The sequence below is a fragment of the Podarcis melisellensis genome (assembly GCF_964234715.1).
Source record: "Podarcis melisellensis genome assembly, chromosome: 11".
NCBI lineage: Eukaryota > Metazoa > Chordata > Lepidosauria > Squamata > Lacertidae > Podarcis > Podarcis melisellensis.
Window position 1 is genome coordinate 6,912,862 of NC_138543.1, and position 20,623 is coordinate 6,933,484.

The 20,623-nt window shown below is 45.4% G+C and overlaps 1 protein-coding gene across 8 annotated transcripts in view; it reads left to right on the top strand.

The window, feature by feature from the left end:
- Positions 1-9,608: 9,608 nt before the first annotated feature.
- The window catches only part of NTRK2 (neurotrophic receptor tyrosine kinase 2), a 187,273-nt gene continuing 176,258 nt past the window's right edge, over positions 9,609-20,623 (top strand). For all 8 annotated transcript variants that reach the window (XM_081930494.1, XM_081930500.1, XM_081930501.1 and 5 more), the window contains exon 1: positions 9,609-10,091. In XM_081930494.1, the coding sequence (XP_081786620.1) occupies positions 9,841-10,091 (251 nt within the window). In that variant the 5' untranslated portion in view covers positions 9,609-9,840. The remainder of the gene's footprint in view (positions 10,092-20,623) is intronic.

Here is a 20,623-nt window from a genome sequence, read left to right on the forward strand (position 1 = left end):
CCTGCTGGGTGACCTTGGGCCAGTCACACAGTCTCTCAGCCTCACTCACCTCACAGAGTGTTTGTTGTGGGGGAGGAAGGGAAAGGAGAATGTTAGCCACTTTGAGACTCCTTAGGGTAGTGACAAAGCGGGATATCAAATCCAAACTTCTTCTTTTTACCCACAAGCTACAGCTTGTTGTTCTTTCCTTTTCCAGTTTGCTGCTAGATCACTAACTAGGCCTGGGTGCTGTGTTTGTATTATGCTGGTTTACAGAATACATTTATTTGTTTTGTTTTTATTGTTACCCTTTTATTCTATCATATCATTTAAATGTAAAGGTAAAGGGAGCCCTGACCATTAGGTCCAGTCGTGACCGACTCTGGGGTTGCGGCGCTCATCTCGCTTTATTGGCCGAGGGAGCCGGCGTACAGCTTCCGGGTCATGTGGCCAGCATGACTAAGCCACTTCTGGCGAACCAGAGCAGTGCACTGAAATGCCATTTACCTTCTTGCTGGAGCGGTACCTATTTATCTGCTTGCACTTTGACGCACTTTCAAACTGCTAGGTTGGCAGGAGCAGGGACCGAACAACGGGAGCTCACCCTGTCGCGGGGGATTCGAAGCGCCAACCTTCTGATCAGCAAGTCCTAGGCTTTGTGGTTTAACCCACAGCGCCACCCGTGTCCCCTATTCTATCATTTAGATTGTACAAAAGTCAGTAAAATACATTTCTTTTAAAAACGCAACCAACATGTATCCTGGATCCACCTTATGAGAAACTCGAAGTCATTTTCTCTCTAAACCAGGGCTAGGAAGCCTATTTTTCCTCCCAGATGTTACTGCAGTCCCACTCCCAACAGCAGCAGCCAGCATGGCTCATGGTCAGGGATGATGGGAGTTATAGTGCATCAACATCTGGATACAGAATCCCCATCTCTGCTCTACCCAAATAAAACTGGGCAATCCCATTCTCTGAATTTTTACCTGGAAGTAATGTATGTTATATTAAGTGGGGCTTACACCCAAGTAATTATATACAGAGTGTGCCATTGTATGGCAATTTGATTAAGCTGGAGCATTCTTTGGCCTTACATCTCTGTTATGGTCAGCATTCTCACAGAGCCCAGCACCTAGTGACTGAAAGAAAAAACTATATTGGCCATTGATGAAATTAATAATTTGACGGTTTGCTAAACTACTCTTTTGTGGATACTGAATAAAGAAAAGAAAAAGTGCCCTGCGTCAGTGGTTAACCTTAAAAGAGCATTTAAATCCACAATCAATGACCATGGACATCGATGTTTAACAAAGCTTTTAGCCTTTTAACCACCAGGAAATCTTCCTTTCAGGATATATTGCTCTTGGGGACTCTTATCATTCTGTGGCATTCTGGTGCAAACTGCCTGGGCTTTTCAATGAGCTCACATAACCCGGTCACAGCAGCCACTGTTTTTTTGTTTACCCCAGAATCACAGGCAGCAGTTTCACCAGGCCCATCTCCCCCCCCCCCCGGCAAGGATTGTGTGTGTGTGTGTGTGTGTGTGTGTGTGATGGGGAATCTGCAGTACTTAAAGGCTCCAGGAACTGTGGTAAAGAGGAAAGCAGTGCTCCAGTGTGCAGAATGTGGACTGGGGCTTTTCTCCACCTCTTTTAATACCAGAGCTCAGGGTTGATAATAATAATAATAATAATTTATTATTTGTACCCCCAGATTCCACAGAAACCAAAAATACACTAAAATATCACACATTAAAAACTTCCCTGAGCAGGGCTGCCTTAAGATGTCTTCTGAATGTCGCTTTATCGCTTTAGCATCTGATGGGAGGGCGTTCCATAGGGCGGGCACCACTACTGAGAAGGTTCTCTGCCTGGTTCCCTGTAGCTTTGCTTCTCGCAATGAGGGAACCGCCAGAAAGCCCTCAGCGCTGGACCTCAGCATCCAGGCAGAACGATGGGGGTGGAGACGCTCCTTCAAGTATTAAAGTATCTTATTTTTCCATGTATAAGACTAGGTTTCCCCCCCTTAAAAATAATGTCAAAAATGTGGGGGCATCTTATACACAGAGGCCATCCCCCCATTTTCTTAAATCCCCCAAAATAGAGGGTGTCTTATGCATGAGGGCATCTTATAGACAGAAAAGGTGGATATTTTACTGTCTTGTTCTCTGTGATAAGTAGGGTCAGAAATCCTACATGGGAAGCAGTTTACTGTTTTTCAATGTGTAAACAAAGAGCTAAATTTGAGGGTATGGGGTCTCAACTAGGTGGTGTATCAAATATGTGTGACTGTATTTGCAGGTGTTAATTTTCTTTTTAAAAGCAATCGTGGGGAGAGGATCCTGATCTAGATCTGGGCTTTGGCATGGGAGAAGGGGGCTTGACTCTTTCCTCCTGCTCAGTTTTCCAGATAAAAATCCACCCATTCAAAGTTGCTGTTTCTGTTAATGTCAATTTCTCTTATGGAGAAAATACCAGCTTGCTGGTGTGTGTGTGTGTGTGTGTGTGTTTGTATGTCACCAAGAAAACAGCATGGGGGAAAACTCCATCTCCTTCATGCAATGGTTTCAATCCAGATCAGCTTTCAGTGGTTTTGTTTTTTTATAGAAAAAGATCACACACTTTGTCTCTTATTATTATGTATGACTGAGCTGGATGTGAAACCCAGGTCAGGCTCCTAAAAGTCACCATTGGCCAGTTGTGTTGGATAAAACATTAGATAGGAAGCAGTCTTCTTTTGAAATAACCCCACTGCTCTCATTTGTATTTAACTATCATTCCCTGCTCCTGCCAACCTAGCAGTTCAAAAGCACGTAAAAGTGCAAATAGATAAATAGGTACCACTCCGGCGGGAAGGTAAATGGCGTTTCCGTGCGCTGCTCTGGTTCGCCAGAAGCGGCTTGGTCATGCTGGCCACATGACCCGGAAGCTGTACGCCGGCTCCCTTGGCCAGTAAAGCGAGAGGAGCGCCGCAACCCCAGAGTCGGCCACGACTGGACCTAATGGTCAGGGGTCCCTTTACCTTTACCTTATGTATGATCCTGTTTCTAGATTCTGTCACTAGATGCAGAAATAGTATCTAGGGTGGGGCTATGGGGATGCCAGTGGGTTGTCCACATCAAATGGGGTCAGTTCTCAATAGCTCCTGTGTGTTTCATGGAACAAAGGCCAACAGTGTCCTGAAATTGCCTTCTCCCTATAAACTACAAGAACACAGGAAGATGCCTTAGACTGAGCCAAACTATTTGTCCATCCAGCTTGGTATAGTCTACAGTGATTGGCAGTGGCTGTCCAGGGTTTCAGGCAGGAGAAATTTCAAGCTAAAGCCCTACATGGAGATGCTGGGGACTGATCTGGAGGCCTTCTGATAGCCAAACATGTACTCTAACACTGAGCTATGGGTTCCCCCTGACAGCTGCACAAAACCCAAGGCTTTCCCAATGCATTTTGGCAACTAGGTAAAGAATAAAATGTTCCCCACCCTCTTTGACATACTGCAGTTGGATGGGCTGGTAGTTGAATGGACTTCAGCACTGGGACAGCGTCTTCTTCTAGGCCTGAGGGCAACAGGCTAGCTCTGTCCTACCTTCCCAGAATCTGATGCCTGAGGCAGCTGCCTCCCCCTGCCTAATGGGAGGGCTGGCCCTGTATTCCTGTAACAAACAATGGGGGAAACAACCAGTTACACACATTTGTATATAACAGTGCCTTGCTTGAGGGTTTTATGCTTCTTTTCTTTTTAAAGAAAAGCAGATTCAGAAGGTCTCATCCCCTCGAGGGATCCCTGCAATATATGTGCTCTCTCTTTGCCCTCCTGCCGATTGTGATTATGGGCTTTTCACTATTGAGGAATAAAGGTGATGAAGACAGCTTTCTCCATCAGATTCTATATTGATTGTATAAACATTAGCTTGTCTAACATTATTAAACATGAGCTAATTAATCAATATGATATGACTACTTTGACATCAGGGTGTATTTGAACTTTTCTGTTAAATAGCTCAGGTTCCTGGACTCTTAGAAATAAGAGACTGAAAATGCCTATGAGATGATTTAGCTTGATCATGGCCGCCCAGGATTATTCTTACAATATGATTTCGAAAGCTTTGCCTACCTTAGTTTAAATATCCCTGGAGACTGAGCTTCCAGTAAGCTCCAGATTACCAGAAAATGGGCATTAAGAACAAGCTCATTTTGCATTAAAAGCCTCATCAGCACTTTATATTCTGATTCTTTACCCTAAATGTAAATATGCAAATAGGCTGAGGTAAAGCGGTGGTAAACTATTTTTCCTCTCAAAGCTAAAAACAAAAATTTATATGCAATAATCGATATTGAAGGACATAATCCATGCCAATTTCCCAGTTTTTACAGAGGTAATGAACATGTGTATGGGTTGTAGCTCTTCAAACTGAAGGTTGCAGTTAATTGGGTAGATTGCTGCTCCATCCACCCCACCCCCCAAAAGATCACTCCCCATAGAGAACAAGGTGCTGGTGGCAGAGGGAGAGGTGTAAACAGATTTGCCATAGTTTTTTTTTAATGGATAAATACAGTTGTGAGGAGGAAGCGGCAGCAAATCAAATTGGTACTGCGGTGCTGAGGGAGGTATTTTTTAACCCTTCTGTCCATGCCATTCTCTTGATCCAGATTGTGCCCTTGCTTCCTGTGTCTGCATTTTTTTAAAGTGTAAGATCCACTTGCAGTGCAAAATCAAACTAGGCTGGCCATTTGATCTCAAGAAGAAGAGTTCTACCCTTTCTGGACACAGTAGTTTTAATTATGGATGAATTTGTTTGGTTTTGAAATGTATGAAGCATTGCATTGTCTGAACCTGCACCTGCAATCCAAAGTCTAAAGGGAGTGGTAACTATTGGATGTCTAACAAATTGAATAAATAAATAAAAACTATTAAATCAAGTTGTATATCCCAGGTACGGGTTTACTATGTAGTGAGGTCCACATAATGCATAGGTGATCATTACACGGACTTAAGAAAAAGAAAGAAACCTAACAAATGTCATTGTAGGGTGAAACTGCAAACTTGATATGTGTGGGGTGGGGTGGGGTGGACTATATGAATTTATTTTCCAAATAAAACCATCCACTGTTTCTCCCAACAGAGCAACTGGGGAATGAGTGAGCTGATCAAGAAGAAGAAGAAGAAGAAGAAGAAGAAGAAGAAGAAGAAGAAGAAGAAGAAGAAGAAGAAGAGTTTGGATTTGATATCCCGCTTTATCACTACCCTAAGGAGTCTCAAAGCATTCTCCCTTCCCTTCCTCCCCCACAACAAACACTCTGTGAGGTGAGTGAGGCTGAGAGACTTCAGAGAAGTGTGACTGGCCCAAGGTCACCCAGCAGCTGCATGTGGAGGAGCGGGGAAGCGAACCCGGTTCACCAGATTACAAGACTACCACTCTTAACCACTACACCACACTGGCTCTCGGGCATGGAAGTTAAACATCCCCAGCAACAGAGCTGCTGCTCCCATCAAGTTCGTAGCCTGACCATCACCACAGCTGCATTTCATAAAATGTTAGATCCCACATAGAGTTTGGCAGCAAGAAACTAGACTACTGTTAAAAGTGTTCTGACAATACAATCCTATACATGTCCTGAGTAGGCTCCAATGGGGCTTACTCCTAGGTAAGTGAGTATAAGATTTCGGTCTTACTTAAGTCACTGTGATTTCAACAGGAGAAGAAAGCATAATTTTCTCCCGTTGAATAAACAGTACTTAGCATGCCAAAACATTTAAAGCTTAAAATTCCTATTAATATTCCATGCTGAACTTTGGGTATAGCCACTCAAACATACTATGTTGTATCTCTGCTGAATGGATCAGCCATAGATGGGAACAAATGTATTTTAATGACAAAATGTGAATTTCATTACTGCAACTTGAATCTGATGAAATTTGAATTATGCTTGGATTAATGGGAAGACCTGAATCTTTATATTTCACATTCCTTTCAGCTCTTACAGAAAGTTGATCATAAAACCCTTTTCCGGAAAAGTAAAGGATAGAATCATTTCTTGTCGCATCAAACTTCATGAGCAACAAAGAACACGATAGGATCAAGTATGCTGAACAAAGAGAAGAGGGCAAAGGTATGTTCTCTGTTGCCCCAGACGGCCTTGAATCCCAAGTGGAGAGAGGGCAGCTGTGCTTTCAGGCTTCCGAAAGACATCTGGTTGGCCACTGTGAAATAACAGGTGGGCAACTCTGTCAATTTCAGTTAGCCTCAATTTCTCACTTTCCCATTCTTAAGTACCCCTGACCATTAGGTCCAGTCGTGACCGACTCTGGGGTTGCGGCACTCATCTCGCTTTATTGGCCGAGGGAGCCAGCATGACTAAGCCGCTTCTGGTGAACCAGAGCAGCACACGGAAATACTGTTTACCCTCCTGCTGGAGTGGTACCTATTTATCTACTTGTACTTTGACATGCTTTTGAACTGCTAGGTTGGCAGGAGCAGGGACCGAGCAACAGGAGCTCACCCAGTCATGGGGATTCAAACCACTGACCTTCTGATCAGCAAGCCCTAGGTTCTGTGGTTTAACCCACAGCACTACCCGCGTCACAGTTCTTAAGTACAGTTCTCCACATTTCCACAATATCTTCCTTTTTAAAAATCCTAATGGAAATTCAGCAGATTTTTAGTGTGTATTTCTCCTAACATACACATTTTACTATGCAGTTTTGCCTAATGGACACCTTTTTTAATAAAACAATTTCCACTAATACCTGGATTTTTCTGCATGCTTTACCCTGGCATATGCACTTTTGTTCACATTACTTGGCTGCAGAACTACACTGCAAAAATCAGGGAAGTGCAGATTTCCAAATATTGATGTGTTTTGGCTCATGCGTTGTTTTGGAAAGCGTGAATTAGGTAGGTTCACCTTTAAATCTAATTTTATCTAATTTAAATCTGAATTTAAATTAGGTAGGTTCACCTTTAAATCTAATTTAAATCTGAATCTATTTTTTCCCCATCCCTAGCCTCACATGAGTTTTTAAAATGATTTGTATTGTGTATCACTATTCAAAGTGTTGGTGGTGGGGAGTCAAAAGTTCTAACATCACATATTTGGACCCTCAAGAAATCTGAAGTAGTTTTTTCCCGAGCTCCATATATCTTTTGGAGTACAGTAAATGTATAGCAGGTTTTTGGTTTTTTTTAAAAGACCTGTTTATTTCATTTATATCCCACCTTTTTCTCCAAGGAGCTCAAGGTGGTGTATGTGAACCTCCCCGCTCCGCATCCTGTCTCAACATTAGGCTGAGAGGCAGGGACGGGTCCAAGGTCACTTAGTGAGCTTCATGGTTCAAGTGGGGTTTTGAACGCTGGTTTCCCAGGGTCTTAGCCTTACACTCTAACCACGCTGGTTGCTGAGCTGTTGCCCATAGTGCTGTCAGGGCTGGACTTTGGGGGGTCTGGACCCCCACTCAACAGACTGAGCAGGAGGACCCCCAAAGCAGCAGGGAAGTGAATACCTATTACCATCTCAATGTAAGGGGCTCCCATAAGACCCTTAAGATTACCTAACTGCAGCACCATTTGACCTTTTAGTGTGTCTGCTGCTGAATTATTGCATTTCTCCAGAGCTCAAGATGAACGATCTCACCAGGAATCCTGGGCAATACTTCAGTAAAGGGAAAGCAAAGAAATATATGAAGGAAGCCTCATGTAAAATTATTTATGTGAAGGAGGAAATGGCTGCACCAGAATCAGCTCTGCTCTCATCTGTGCTAGCAGAGTGATCCAGTAAGCTCTTTCGGACGCTTCTTAAATACAAAGGGGCAGGTATCATCGTTATTATTCGGGCAGGAAGCGTATAGTCTTCACGTGTGTGCACGGGGGGAAAGAGACGACTTCCTCCTCAGGGTTTCCATCCTCCCACAGATCTAGAGAGATGCGAATTAGTTGTGAAGCCTTTCCAATGGTTGATTTTCCCCTGCAAAGCATCTCTCTCCATCGCCACGCGCGCGGGGGATCGGCTGCTGAGCGTGTGCGACAATCCAGGATTGTGAGTGGCTTCCTCGTGGAAAGCAGAAGCGACCTTCCTCTGTCCGCCCCCCCCCCCGCCCCATCTCTGACAGGATCCCCATGTTACTCCCGCAGCACCGAGGGAGCCGCAAAGACGCGCATTCGCCCGCCTGCCCATTCCCACCAGCACTTCCCACTTCGGGCACCGGGTGGCGCCAGAGCTCGCCGGTGGCGCCGATGGCACTGCGGTGGATTTTCCGGGTCCCTTTTTTCGAGATGACTGCGGAGAAGGGATGGCGGACGCGGGAGGGAGCCGACCTGCGGGGAAAGGCAGATTCCACCGCCCAGCGCTTTCCACGTCCCTCATCCATCGCTCTCTCTCTCGCGCGCGCCCGGTTGTTAAAAAACGATCACGTTCCATTCTCCCAGGATCAAGGAGAACCCCGTTTTCCTGCGTTCCCTGCCCCGTTCCCACGCGCGTGTCTGCTCCCTGCGTACACGTGACAGCGGGAGGCGCCTCTCGGCCTGGCCTGCGGGGATCGGGGGGGGTGTCCCAATCCTACGATCTCGAAAAGAGCAGCCCATCGCCCTAACCTGGATAAGGGACCTGCGGGGGCCAAAATTGCTGCAGGGGGCGCGCGGGTTTATGCGCGTGTGGAAGCCCCCCCGGCGAATCCCTCGCCGCCTCCGCCATGTGGGCTACCTGGGCGCCGAGAGGGGCGAAAAGACGCCCGCCGAGCCCCCCCTCCCGATCCTCCTTCCTCTCTCACGCCGATCTTCGCGATCCTTTTCGAGCCAGTCCCCCCTGCCTGGCTTTCGATTCCGATCACGTCTTTGCGTCTTTCTTAGGGGGGGGAGCGGGCAGGGAAGGGGGGGCGACGAGTGCTGCTGCGATTTGCACAGCGGAGGGAGGCTGGAGGGTTGTCAACAACAACCACAACCACAACGCCCCCCCCCCCCACGCCAGACACGGGGAAAGGTGTTTTTGCGGAGGGCGGCGCGCACTCCCGCTGCCGCCCCGGATGCGCGCGCGCGGCCAGATCCCCGCCTGACTAATGGGCTCTTCTCTCCCGCGAAGCAGCCCCCGCCTCGCTCCCTCCCCGTTTTTATTTTGGATTTGAGGCTGGGCTCATCCCCCCCCTTTTCTTTTCTTTTTTGGTCAAGGAGTTTCTACCCCTCCTTGCGTCAGCCTCACGTCACTTGGCCGGTGGCAGCCCCCGAGCTTTGGGGCTGGAGCAGGAGGCTGGAGCCGCTCTTCGGAGGAGGAGGGAGACGGCGGCGGCGCCCGGGGCAGCGAAGCGCCTTCTCCCCCCGCCGCAAACCCCCACACGCAGCCCGCTCCCTCCCTCCCTCCCTGCGGGCGAGGCCCCCAGAAGCGGGGCAGGAGGGCGGCTGACCAGGCGGCAGTGGCAGTGGCAGCTCCCCGCGGGGCTCCTAGGTAGGCACCTGGCTGAGGAGAAGAGCGCGCCGGGGATGCGGCGCCCTGCTTGTTATTCACGGGGCAGCGCGCGCGCAGGGCGGGAAGCGGGCGCGCGCGCGGGGGCGGGCGGGGGGGGGCAGGCGAGCCCTCGCGCGCCTTTGCCCGGCTGACCCTCACGGGGCGCTTCTCCTTCTCTCTCTCTCTCTCCCTCTCAGCCGCTCTCCTCTCGCCTCTCCCGCGCCGCCTCACAGGACTTCTCGCCGGAGCGCAGGAGGCGCAGTCGCCGCCTAGGGGCGAGGCAAGAAGGCGGCCGCTGAGGGAGCCTCGACGATGCCCGAGTGACTGGCTGGCCGGCCCTCGCCGCGCTGGATTGATTGCGTTTCGCGGGCGGGAGGGCGAGCACGAGGCCAGCAGCAGCAGCGCCCGCAGCTTCTTCCTCGGCGCCGGCATGGGGCCCTGGCCCAGGACGTGGTGCTGGCGGCGGCAGCAGCAGCTGCACGGCTCCCCGCGGCCGGCGGCCACCCGCTTCTGGAGCTTGTGCTGGCTGGTGCTGGGCGCCTGGCGGGGGCTGGTGGCCTCGGCTTGCCCCGCGTCGTGCACGTGCAGCGCCGAGCAGATCTGGTGCCTGGAGCCCGCCGGGAACCTCACGTCCTTCCCGGTGCTCGGCAAGAGGAGCGCGCCCGAGAAAGTCACCGACATGTGAGTGGTCCGGGGCGGCCGGGGGGCGGCGGGACCGGCGAGCGGGGAGGCTCCGACGCCTCTCTCGATGGATAAACCGTTTCCCAATATCCTATCAGTATCATCATTATCACATAGATTACATACACTTACACACGCTTACATACACACGCGTGTATCTGGCTTGTGCGCAAACTAAATAAGGCAACCCTTTCAGATTTCTCATACTTGTGAAGGACGCAGACAGGTAGCTTCCTATTTTTTATTTCCAATAACACCCGCTTTTATATGCCAAATGGCCATTTGGACCTATTCTTTTGGTGTGCCTTTTTTTTAAAGCATTCGTCACATTAAAGGCTCATGATTCTTCCCTCTCTTTTAACAACACACACAAGATCTCATAGCAACAAGCCTATAAATTGTTCAATTCGGACTAGGCATATCTATTTTTATCTGCCACAAGTTTTGTATAGTCACCATTCTGGTGCTGTGACCGTATGCCAGTAGACCGCTTCTGTCCACCCTTAGAGAATGGAGTCACATAAAGACCAACCACTATGTTTGCCTCGGTGCAGAGCCAGCGACAGTCTGTTGTAGCTAATAGGCATGAGAAGGATGGACACCCTTGCGTTGTGAGCCGCTCATCTGAGGCTTTTTTAAACCTCTTTTTGGCGTCTCTTTCAGAAAATCTTTCTGCACTACCAAAACATTTCACTCCATTCCTGTGTGTTGGAAAAAGGCACCCTAGCCGTAGGCAAATGGGCTGTTCCTAAAGACATTCTGCATTAAGGAAACTGTCTGAGACCTTTTGTAAAGGCTGTGTAAGACGAGATGGTCTCTGTATAGCAATGCACTTGCTCAAAAGGCAACTCACTGGAAGCCTAAAAGCCTCGGCTGATCTAATTTAGATTTGACTTTCCCTGAGATATAATTTGGAAAGCATTTAGCTTATAAATCTTAATTGCCCACAGCCCAATTTGCTGGGAATAAACTAGATGATAAAGCAATAAAGGACATGGATTGGTGTTCATTTTAGTACAAGGCTAGTATTCTGTTACAAACCTGCTGTCAGATTTTGCTGCGGAGAGAGGCAGGAGAACTTGAACATTCCTCCTTATTATTGGGTTTTCACAAGCTGTTAGTGTTCTAAAAATAAGAGGGAACAAGGGCATATAGGCTAGCTGTGTGTAGTAGGCAAAAACCAAAACACTGTTTGTTTGTATCATTTTTGTTCAGAGACAAGAAAAGCAGATGAGATTTATTTTCTCTTCATAGACTTTGCCCGTTTTCATGTTTCCTTAACAGCGTAGATGGTGTGTTTTGTCCTCACTTGCTGTTACATATTCTTCCATATAAAGTATATGAAGAATTGTGTAACAGTAGTACTGTAAATAAAGAATTCCTTACTTTTCCTTCCTCTAGGATAGGTTACCTCTTAGGTTCCCAAATTTTGGTGTGGGCCTCCCCTTTGGGGGCATAGGAGACTTTGCATGGAAGCCATGCTATACCAATGAGTGACTGGACAAGTGGGCTCATCTGTCCTACCACCAACCAAGAATTGGGTGGGTTGAATGCCCTGCAGCAGAGGAGTATCAGCGATAAATACTGGGTTTGTGGGGTAGCTCCTGTTTGCCCAATTGAATGAGAGAAAGAAGCTTGAAAGGCTGCCGTGTTATTTCAACAATATTTCCTTGTATATGATCAGAGATGTTCTCCTCTAGCACACAAGCTCATTTGTAGAACAGAGTTGGTGCTGCATTAGTGATTTGGGGTGTCAAGAAGGTAAAGTAAGTTTCAGTCAGGGTGGAGAGCAAATTCAAAAAGTTTGGGAAATTCTGGATTACACCATTGTATTAACCTTACTATTACTATAGCAAATTGAGTCCCTTTTAAAAATTAGAGTTGCTGGGTTATTTTAATTGGAAAGGCAATCGGAAAGTACTTTATTTATCCTTTAGAACACAATGCTGATTTTTCAACCCAGGCTTTCCCCCCTCTGAAATAGGTAGCTGAGTATAGACTATATACGTCAATAAGAGATAACTGTAAATCAAGAGATGCATGAGATTGCTAAAGACATTTTATTCACTCTTCCACATTGAATGCATTGTTTATTTACATAATTTTAAGATACGTGGTTGTGTTCAAGAAGCATTTTTAAAGTTTTTCCTTTGCAGTTTGTTTTTTTTAGCTGAAAAATCCATTACCTTCATTATCAATTTCGTAGAAATCCTTGTTCTGGGCTGCCTATATACAGTTCACTCTAGTTCTTCTGCAGCATTTCCCAGTGTCTGGGTTTGGTAGAAAGTGATGGATTTGTTTTCTATGACATTGTTCAAAGGGCTTATTTTATTTTGTAGCTCTTTCTTTGACAATAATAAAAGCACATATTTCAGAAGGTGATAGTGACAGTTTGTTTTAATGGTTTTTTGTTCATCTTCAACTCAAGAAAGGTGACATTGATTTGGTACCCCATCCTTTCAGAGTGTTTGTTGTGGAGGAGAAAGGGAAAAGGAGAATGTTAGCCACGTTGAGACTCCTTAGGGTAGTGATAAAGCGGGATATCAAATCCAAACTCCTCCTCCTCTTCTTCTTTCACTGACACAATCAATCACGAAAAAATTATCCCCTTGTATTCTCTTTAACCATTTCTATTTAATTTGAAATTACCCTGAAAACATACAAGTTAGGTTCATTTCCTCCTTGCATTTCTGAAGTTTGTTGGCAGTATTTGTCCCCCCAACCCCTGTTACCACCATTTGATTTTGATATCATCTACATCACGAATTAGCCACAGAAGAATGGCTAATTTCCCAGGAGATCTTATTGTACAAATTCAAGATACAAAGCATTGAAATTGGCCTTGACACCAAAGGATGAGCAGCTCAAAGTTGTTCATTATTACTCATTATTAAATGTGGGAATTATTTTAGGGTTTCTTTGTAATATTTATGTGGCAACTGCACCATAAATAAACCAACGCTTTATATCTGGCTTCCAAACTACACACAAACTACATACATAATTGAATGCTTCCAGCCTGGTATGTCTCGTGCTAGTTCATCAGGCATTAAATAATAGCTTTTCCTGTTATATGTGCTGCATATTATAATAGGTGGAGTTTTGCATTCTTTTCCCATGTTAAAAACATGATGTTCCTAACTTGTGATTTTCTTTTTCTTTAAAAAATATTGGGAGTGATTTTATTCCTATGATTGGTAAATCTCAGCTAATTTAGGAGGCAAACTTTTTTTGTGGGTTTCTGGGGGACTTTAAGGCCTTGTTATTGGAGTCAGTGGAATTTTTCTGTAGAATAGGAGATACACTGTAAAATGGAAGGCTTGCTCGGTTTCAACTTTCCCATGCTTTGGTATGGTACAACACAGGGAAGGTAGAAGTATGGACAGTGGAGTAATTCGGTGGGTGGGAGGGATAAGATCAGCTCAGAATAAGTTGCAAATGTGAGGTTCTGATGTCCTACCTAGGTGAAAATGCTACATTCTTTTGGCTGCCAGACATTAAGATAAATTACTGTTTCCTCACAGAAGCTGACATAGAACTCACAGGGTAGAAATAGAGAATATCATTGGCTTTATGTGTGTGGTTTGGGACTGGGCTGATTGAACCAGTTAGGGAGAAGAAGGAATTTTGCCTAAAGTGTTTTGCAGAATCTTTTTTTTAAAAAAATCTCTCTCAGTAGATTATTCACAAACTTGCTTATCTTTTTAATGAATATGACAGGCATGGTCTTATAAGCCTGTGCTTATAATGAGATTGTGTTTGATTCTGTTCCTTGGGGTCCCGGTGTGGGCTTGAAAAGCTTCTGCTACGTATACACACTTGCAATGGTTATTGCTCCGTAATGGGCCATAATCTACTTCTGATATGATTGTTGCAGGTTATTGGCTACACAAATATTCTGATCTTTGCAGTGAGACACTGTAGTAGGGAAATTAATGTAGGCCTTGCTTAGCTGCTGTTGTTACTAACAGCTGAGGAACAAGTGTAAGGTATTTGTTAAGACAGAGAATTCAAAATCCGCACTAGAGGCATTTCAAGGTAGATCCCCCCCCCCCCCGCAGCGGAATTTCTAGAGTTAAAACATTAACAAGATGGCTAATGGGCTTCTTAGAGTTCTTGATTAATATTTTCTCTTGTGCTAAAATATTCAGTTGCAAAAATCAGGGTAATGTCAGTAGCTTATCCTATCAAACTATTTCCTTATAGACTTCTGTATATTGTTGTAGCTAAGATTAGCAGTTCTTCTGTCAAGCTATTACTTCAGACAACCAACGTTTGAAATTAATTGTTCTATTTAAGAACGCATATAATGTGCCAACAAAAAAACAGGCAGCTATTCAACTCCTCGCCATAGCATTGAAAAAGCAGATTGTGTATGTGTATATTATGTATATCTAAAAGCCACAGCGTGAATTTGTAATGTGCTTGTAATGTAAACCACTTCAGACCTGTTAATAAATGAGGCACGTTGTGCAATTTAAATAATAAATTATTTAGCAAGGTTTGTAAGCTTGTGCAGAAAGGGGTGGGTGGGAGGGAGAGATGCTTCTTGCATTCCTGTGAAGCTTTGTCCTGTTAATTTCTTGGGTCTCTTCCATGTTTTGCTCATTATGCTCTTTGCGTAACACAATAAAAGCACCCTCGTTCTTTTTCCCCATTTGTTTTTATTCAATGGCCACTGCCAACTTCGACAGAAAATTCTTCTGAGGTTGAATCTGTTTTCCTCTCTGGCGATTTGGAGAGGTGCACAACTTCACCTCCTCACCTTGTACTACTTGCACCAGATGCTGTTTTCTCCTCTTTGTGAGGAGGCAGCAGAAACACAGGCGAGAGCCTGAGACTTCTAGCAGCTTGCAATGTGTCCCCAGTAAGTGTTATCTGAACAGACCCAGATAAATGTCTTGATGGAGATAGAACGGACACCAGGCTGCATGTTGTGGTCATATCTACACTGATACTTCAGGCCAGAGAAATTTGCAATGGAGAAAATCATACAGGCATTTTTATCTTCGTACTTTTATGTGCCCAGGAAACTATGTGATGGATTGCCTTGTAGTAACTTTTAAAGGGCCAGTTCATTCATTGTTTAAAATAGCCAAGCTGTCTTAAGGTAAGTAGACTACATTTGCAGGGGCAAGGTTATCTAGGCAACCTAGTGAACATAAAGGGGGGCGGGGCTGCAGGAATATGAAGGGCCAGCTCCGCCCCCTTGATGATGCTGTGCATGCCGGCAACTCTTTTCAGTGCAAAGTCAGGCAAGGGGGTCTCCTTAATCTCACAGGGTTTAGAAACCCTGATGGACCATGTTTCCCGTTACCTTATTGAAGACATTTCACATGATGAAGGGGGCCCTCTTCAGACTCAAATCAAGTTACTGGTGCATGTTGGGGCAGATCACGTGTTTCACAGAAACACATGAGGAGGTCTTCTACCTTTTGCATTTTCACTATAGTGGTTGCCATGGCATCCTGTTGGCCTTTCAACCTGTTTTGACATGGGATTGATGATGCCCAATATTGCACTGGGAAAAGCTAATCTCCAGAAGACAGGGAGCACAGCACTTTTAAAGGAGGCATCTTGCAGGATTCATTTTGTAAGGTGTGAAACATAAAGGTAAAGGTACCCCTGACCATTAGGTCCAGTCGCAGACGACTCTGGGGTTGCGGCCCTCATCATAGATAACTGTAAATAAACCTATATTGGTTCAATACGGTGGTACCTCGGGTTACATACGCTTCAGGTTACAGACTGCTAACCCAGAAAGAGTACCTCGGGTTAAGAACTTTGCTTCAGGATGAGAACAGACATTGTGCAGTGGCGGCGCAGCGGCAGCTGGAGGCCCCATTAGCTAAAGTGGTGCTTCAGGTTAAGAACAGTTTCAGGTTAAGAACGGACCTCCGGAACGAATTAAGTACTTAACCCGAGGTACCACTGTATTTTGTTATATTGCTGTATTGTTTGTTGTGATGGCTTAGACTACTCACATGGTACTTCTGAGCAGATCCTCTTCCTTTTTGCTCAAGAAAAAAAGGTGTGAGTCCGATCTTTTCAAAAGACATCTATACTAGTACTGCCTAAAGCAGAGTCAAGACTGTGGGTAGGCAAACTTAGGCCCGGGGCCTGGATCCGGCCCAATTGCCTTCTAAATCCAGCCTGCGGATGGTCTGGGAATCAGCGTGTTTTTACATGAGTTGAATGTGCCCTTTTATTTAAAATGCATCTCTGGGTTATTAGTGTGGCATAGGAATTCGTTCATTCCTCCCTCCCAAATATAGTCCAGCCCCCCACAAGGTCTGAGGGACAGTGGAGTGGCCCCCTGCTGAAAAAGTTTGCTGGCCCCTGGTCAAGACACTGGGAACCTTGATTTAGTGCTAAAGAAGCTCACCATCAATGTTCAGATAATTGTTAACCCAGAATAGCCTTATTCAACCAGGGGGGAAAATCCAATGATTTTGATTGCACCAGTTTTCACATTGTATTGGTTCAGCCACACGTCACTGTATTAATCTGTGAAACTTTGAAAATTGGACTCTAGTCATGCTTATCACAATCACCATGGGAACCACTTCCCTGTGGAGAGATCTCATGCCTTGTGGTAAGCACCTGAGGACCAGAAACACATGTGCAGAGCTAATTGTGTGGGTCCTTCTCACAGAGGTGGATTTAGGGAAGAGCGACTGAACTGGTCGCACTGGGTGTGGAGCCCTGAGGGTGTTGCAGGAGGCGCCACAACCAGTCCCTTTTTTCTGGGGGGACGCAGGGGTACACATACCCCTAAACATTTTGTGAATCAAAGTTTGGCCTCATTGAGGGGCAGTATTTCAATATGAGTAGGAAAATGAGAGTACCCCTAAACATTCTTTAAGGGGGGAAAAGCACAGGCCACAACTATAATGTAGAATGGAGGGTGAAAGGCTGGGGGCGCCAAATTTTGGAGTTGCATATGGCGCTGGTGGAATTTGAGATCCCAAGGTCTGCCACTGCTTCCCACCCAGAGAAGTAGTGAGAAGAATCTGTGCAGTTGTTACTGCTAAAACAGTAACATGGGCTCTCATTATGGGGGGGGGGGGAGGAGATCCTATGATACTAGATATGGATAGCACTGCAAACATAACTTTTGTGGGGTGCTGTATAAAATGCATAAATCATCTAATAGTAGACTTGGGTAGTGTCCATAGAGCAGCAAGGGAGGGGTATTAGCATGCATCAGGGCACCTCAAGCATTGCAAAAGTATGAAATATCATTAAGGTGGCAATTCCTTTGAAGAAATAGAAGATATAGAAGCATGATCAGTCGCACCAACAGGGTAAAGAACAGCTTCTATCCATGGGCTGTTAGGCTGCTGAATGAAAAGATAACAACAGGGCAACTGACTTTCAGGTTTGGTGGGTGTGCGTCAGTAAACGAGGGGAATTAAGACTAAGAGAGCTGAGTGGGGGTGTGTGTGCTCGTGTAATCTCACTGTATACAACTTGTACAAGTGACAATAAAGTATTTCAATTCCTCCCATCACCCCTGTTTCACCAGACCAGTGAAAACTGAGTACATACTTGGTACCCATGGAGCTTTGAGTGTCAGTTGGAAAATAAAAATAAAAGATGGGAGGGGCAGGGGGGAGGAAGATGCCTTCCTCATCACTCAAGGAGGACTGGCTGCCTGGAACTCTGAACAGGAGCGCTCCTGTTTGCAGGTGGGTATACAATGCAACATTATGTTGCTGATCCCACTTGTTCAATTTTGATGACAAACCAGGAATCCTTTCATGACTAAATTTTTTTGCCTCAGTATTTTATCTGGGATTTCTTATTTGCTTAAGAGGATTTTCTTGTGGTGCTGCCATTTTAGTCAGCGTGTAATGGTTGAAAAAAAAAAGGCGATGTATCAGACTGTGTGGAATTTATGGATTAATTTATCAGAGTTGCCAAGGAAACCTTGCATAGTGTCTTGTAACAAAGAATGACTTCTTTTCAGCACATAAGAAAATGATCTATAAAACAACTTCAGATTTTTAGTATGATTCTTCTTTTTACCAAATTCTTCCAAGAGATTCTGGCTTGGAAAAACTCAAATGATGTGCTCAGTATGAATTCAGATAAACACTGCTGATATCTTATTGGAATGATAAGTTTGGTTTTAGTCAGAATTTTTCTCTTTTTTTAAATTTAGAATTTTTAGCATGGAGTGGCAAGAACAGAGGGAAGCTTAAACTGAATTAAGATAAGATACAGAGATACTGGCGATTGCTCAGTTTTAGGAGGAGCAGGCCTGTGTGTTATTGAGGAGGTCACACTCCCCTTGAAGGACCATGTGTGAGTGTGCTGTGTGTTTGGATTTTGGTTTGCTCTTGAGTCCATAGGGTGGGGCTATGTCCAGGAACCTATTTTTCCTTGGCTGGGCTGCTGCATCCGCTGTGTCTACTAGAAAAATTTAACCCCTGAATGGCTTGGGATCTGTATAGCACAGAGACTTCCACCTTCCACAAGTGTTTCCCTGATTTCTTAAATTATTTGAGGTAATCTTTCTTCATCTACTTGCTGTGTTGGATGTTTAGACTGATGGTGAGATGGGCTAGAACCTTTTTGTTGTTGTTGTTCTAGTGACACAGTTATAATCTCCTTCTTATGGTAAGCTGGGAAGCGTTCTTAGGGATTTTATGAAAAATTGTGACATTGTCTTTGGTTACAAGTCCTACAGTGTGTAAGCTGATTTTAATTCTACTTGCAGATTGTACAGCTGTTTTACAACTTGCAGTTTTGTTATTGTTCATAGAATTCGTAATGCCTGTAACCTGCCTGGAATTAATAAAGAAGCATGGGATATACTTTTGCAAATGAATTAGTTGTGTATAGTTTTGATATGGGTCATGGAATATGAAGGAAGTAGTCATTCAGAAAAAAATTTGTCTTTTCACACTGATGACGTGTTTAGAAATAGATCTCATTGATTGTGAGAATAGACTCTTACTATAATAAAGCAAGGGACACGGGTGGCGCTGTGGGTTAAATCACAGAGCCTAGGGCTTGCCGATCAGAAGATCGGCGGTTCGAATCCCCGTGACGGGGTGAGCTCCCGTTGATCGGTCCCTGCTCCTGCCGACCTAGCAGTTCGAAAGCCCGTCAAAGTGCAAGTAGATAAATAGGTACCACTCCGGCAGGAAGGTAAACGGCGTTTCCGTGCGCTGCTCTGGTTCACCAGAAGTGGCTTAGTCATGCTGGCCACATGACCCAGAAGCTGTACGCCGGCTCCCTCAGCCAGTAAAGCGAGATGAGTGCCACAACCCCAGAGTCGGCTATAACTGTCCAGGGGTCCCTTTACCTTTACCTATAATAAAGTAAGTGTTTTACGGTGTACTCTGTATCAGATAATGGATAGTTTATGGAGCTCTGTGCATGGGACCGGGGTGTGTGTGTGGGGGGGGGGGGTAAGTGGCATAAGGTACATCACACATCAAATGGCTGCTTTAAGGGGAAGAAGTCAAAAAGGAGAACAAGCTCCTGTGCTCGCTAATGCAAAACTCCTTATTGTAGGTTTAAGAGGAACCTGATCCCCATTTAAAAGAGGTCTCGCTGACTACTGTAGCACTAGGGATTTGCAGAAGGGCAAGGAGGTCAAGCTGCATAGCTCTGTATATTTCTCACTTATCAATACCGACAGAGGGTCCTGGCTTCTTCTTTTTCTTTTGCAGTTGAAGTCAATATTAATATCCCAAGCTTAGAATCAAGCCACAGCTGAACGTACTTTAAGTGGCATTTAGGATTTGACATTCTTTGCTTTCTTTCAGGACTAGTCTGAGGAACATGAAGGCTCTGTCAGAATTGGATTCTTGAGCCCAGCCCCCAACCCTGTTGTACACAGAACTATTTTGCATGGTACATAGAAAGTAAGGAAAGAAAGAAAGAGACCAGGCTATCTTGGTTGTCACATCCAACCATTGATAAGAATATAGCTGAGTCAGTTCATTGGTCCATCTAGCTGGGCACTGACTTGAGAGTAGCTCTCCAGGGTTTCAGGCAGAAATCTCTTCCAGCCCTACCTGGAGATAACTAACCTGGGACCTCCTCATGCAAGGCAGATGCTCTACCACTAGACCTGGGCGATTTTTCAATATTTCGTTCCAAATCGGTTATGAAGTCCACAGCACGATAATGGTTTCATAAAGCAGGTGATGATTATGAAAGTAGCTGGGAAAGCAGCAGTCAGCCTGCAGCAGAATCTTATCAGCCCTCCCAATATACTTCTTTCGAATTTGCAGCAAGCCCCGACTCAGCAGTCTAGTAGCCAGTGGGACAGGTTGATAGATGTGGTTTATAGAGATACTGGTCTGAGCTGGCTCGGGGCTTCTTGCTGGGAGCTCCCTTTTCCCTTTGCCCCCCCCCTTACTCCCTCCCCCCCCCGTGAAAAAAGAAACAGGTCTATGGAAACCCCTGTTGAAGGTGAATTGCCCACCTGAGAGCTCCCAGTTAGTTTAGAGTGGTGATAGCTGTATCCATTTAGCAGTGGCGTAAGCCAGCCTTCATTCCATGCCTTGAAG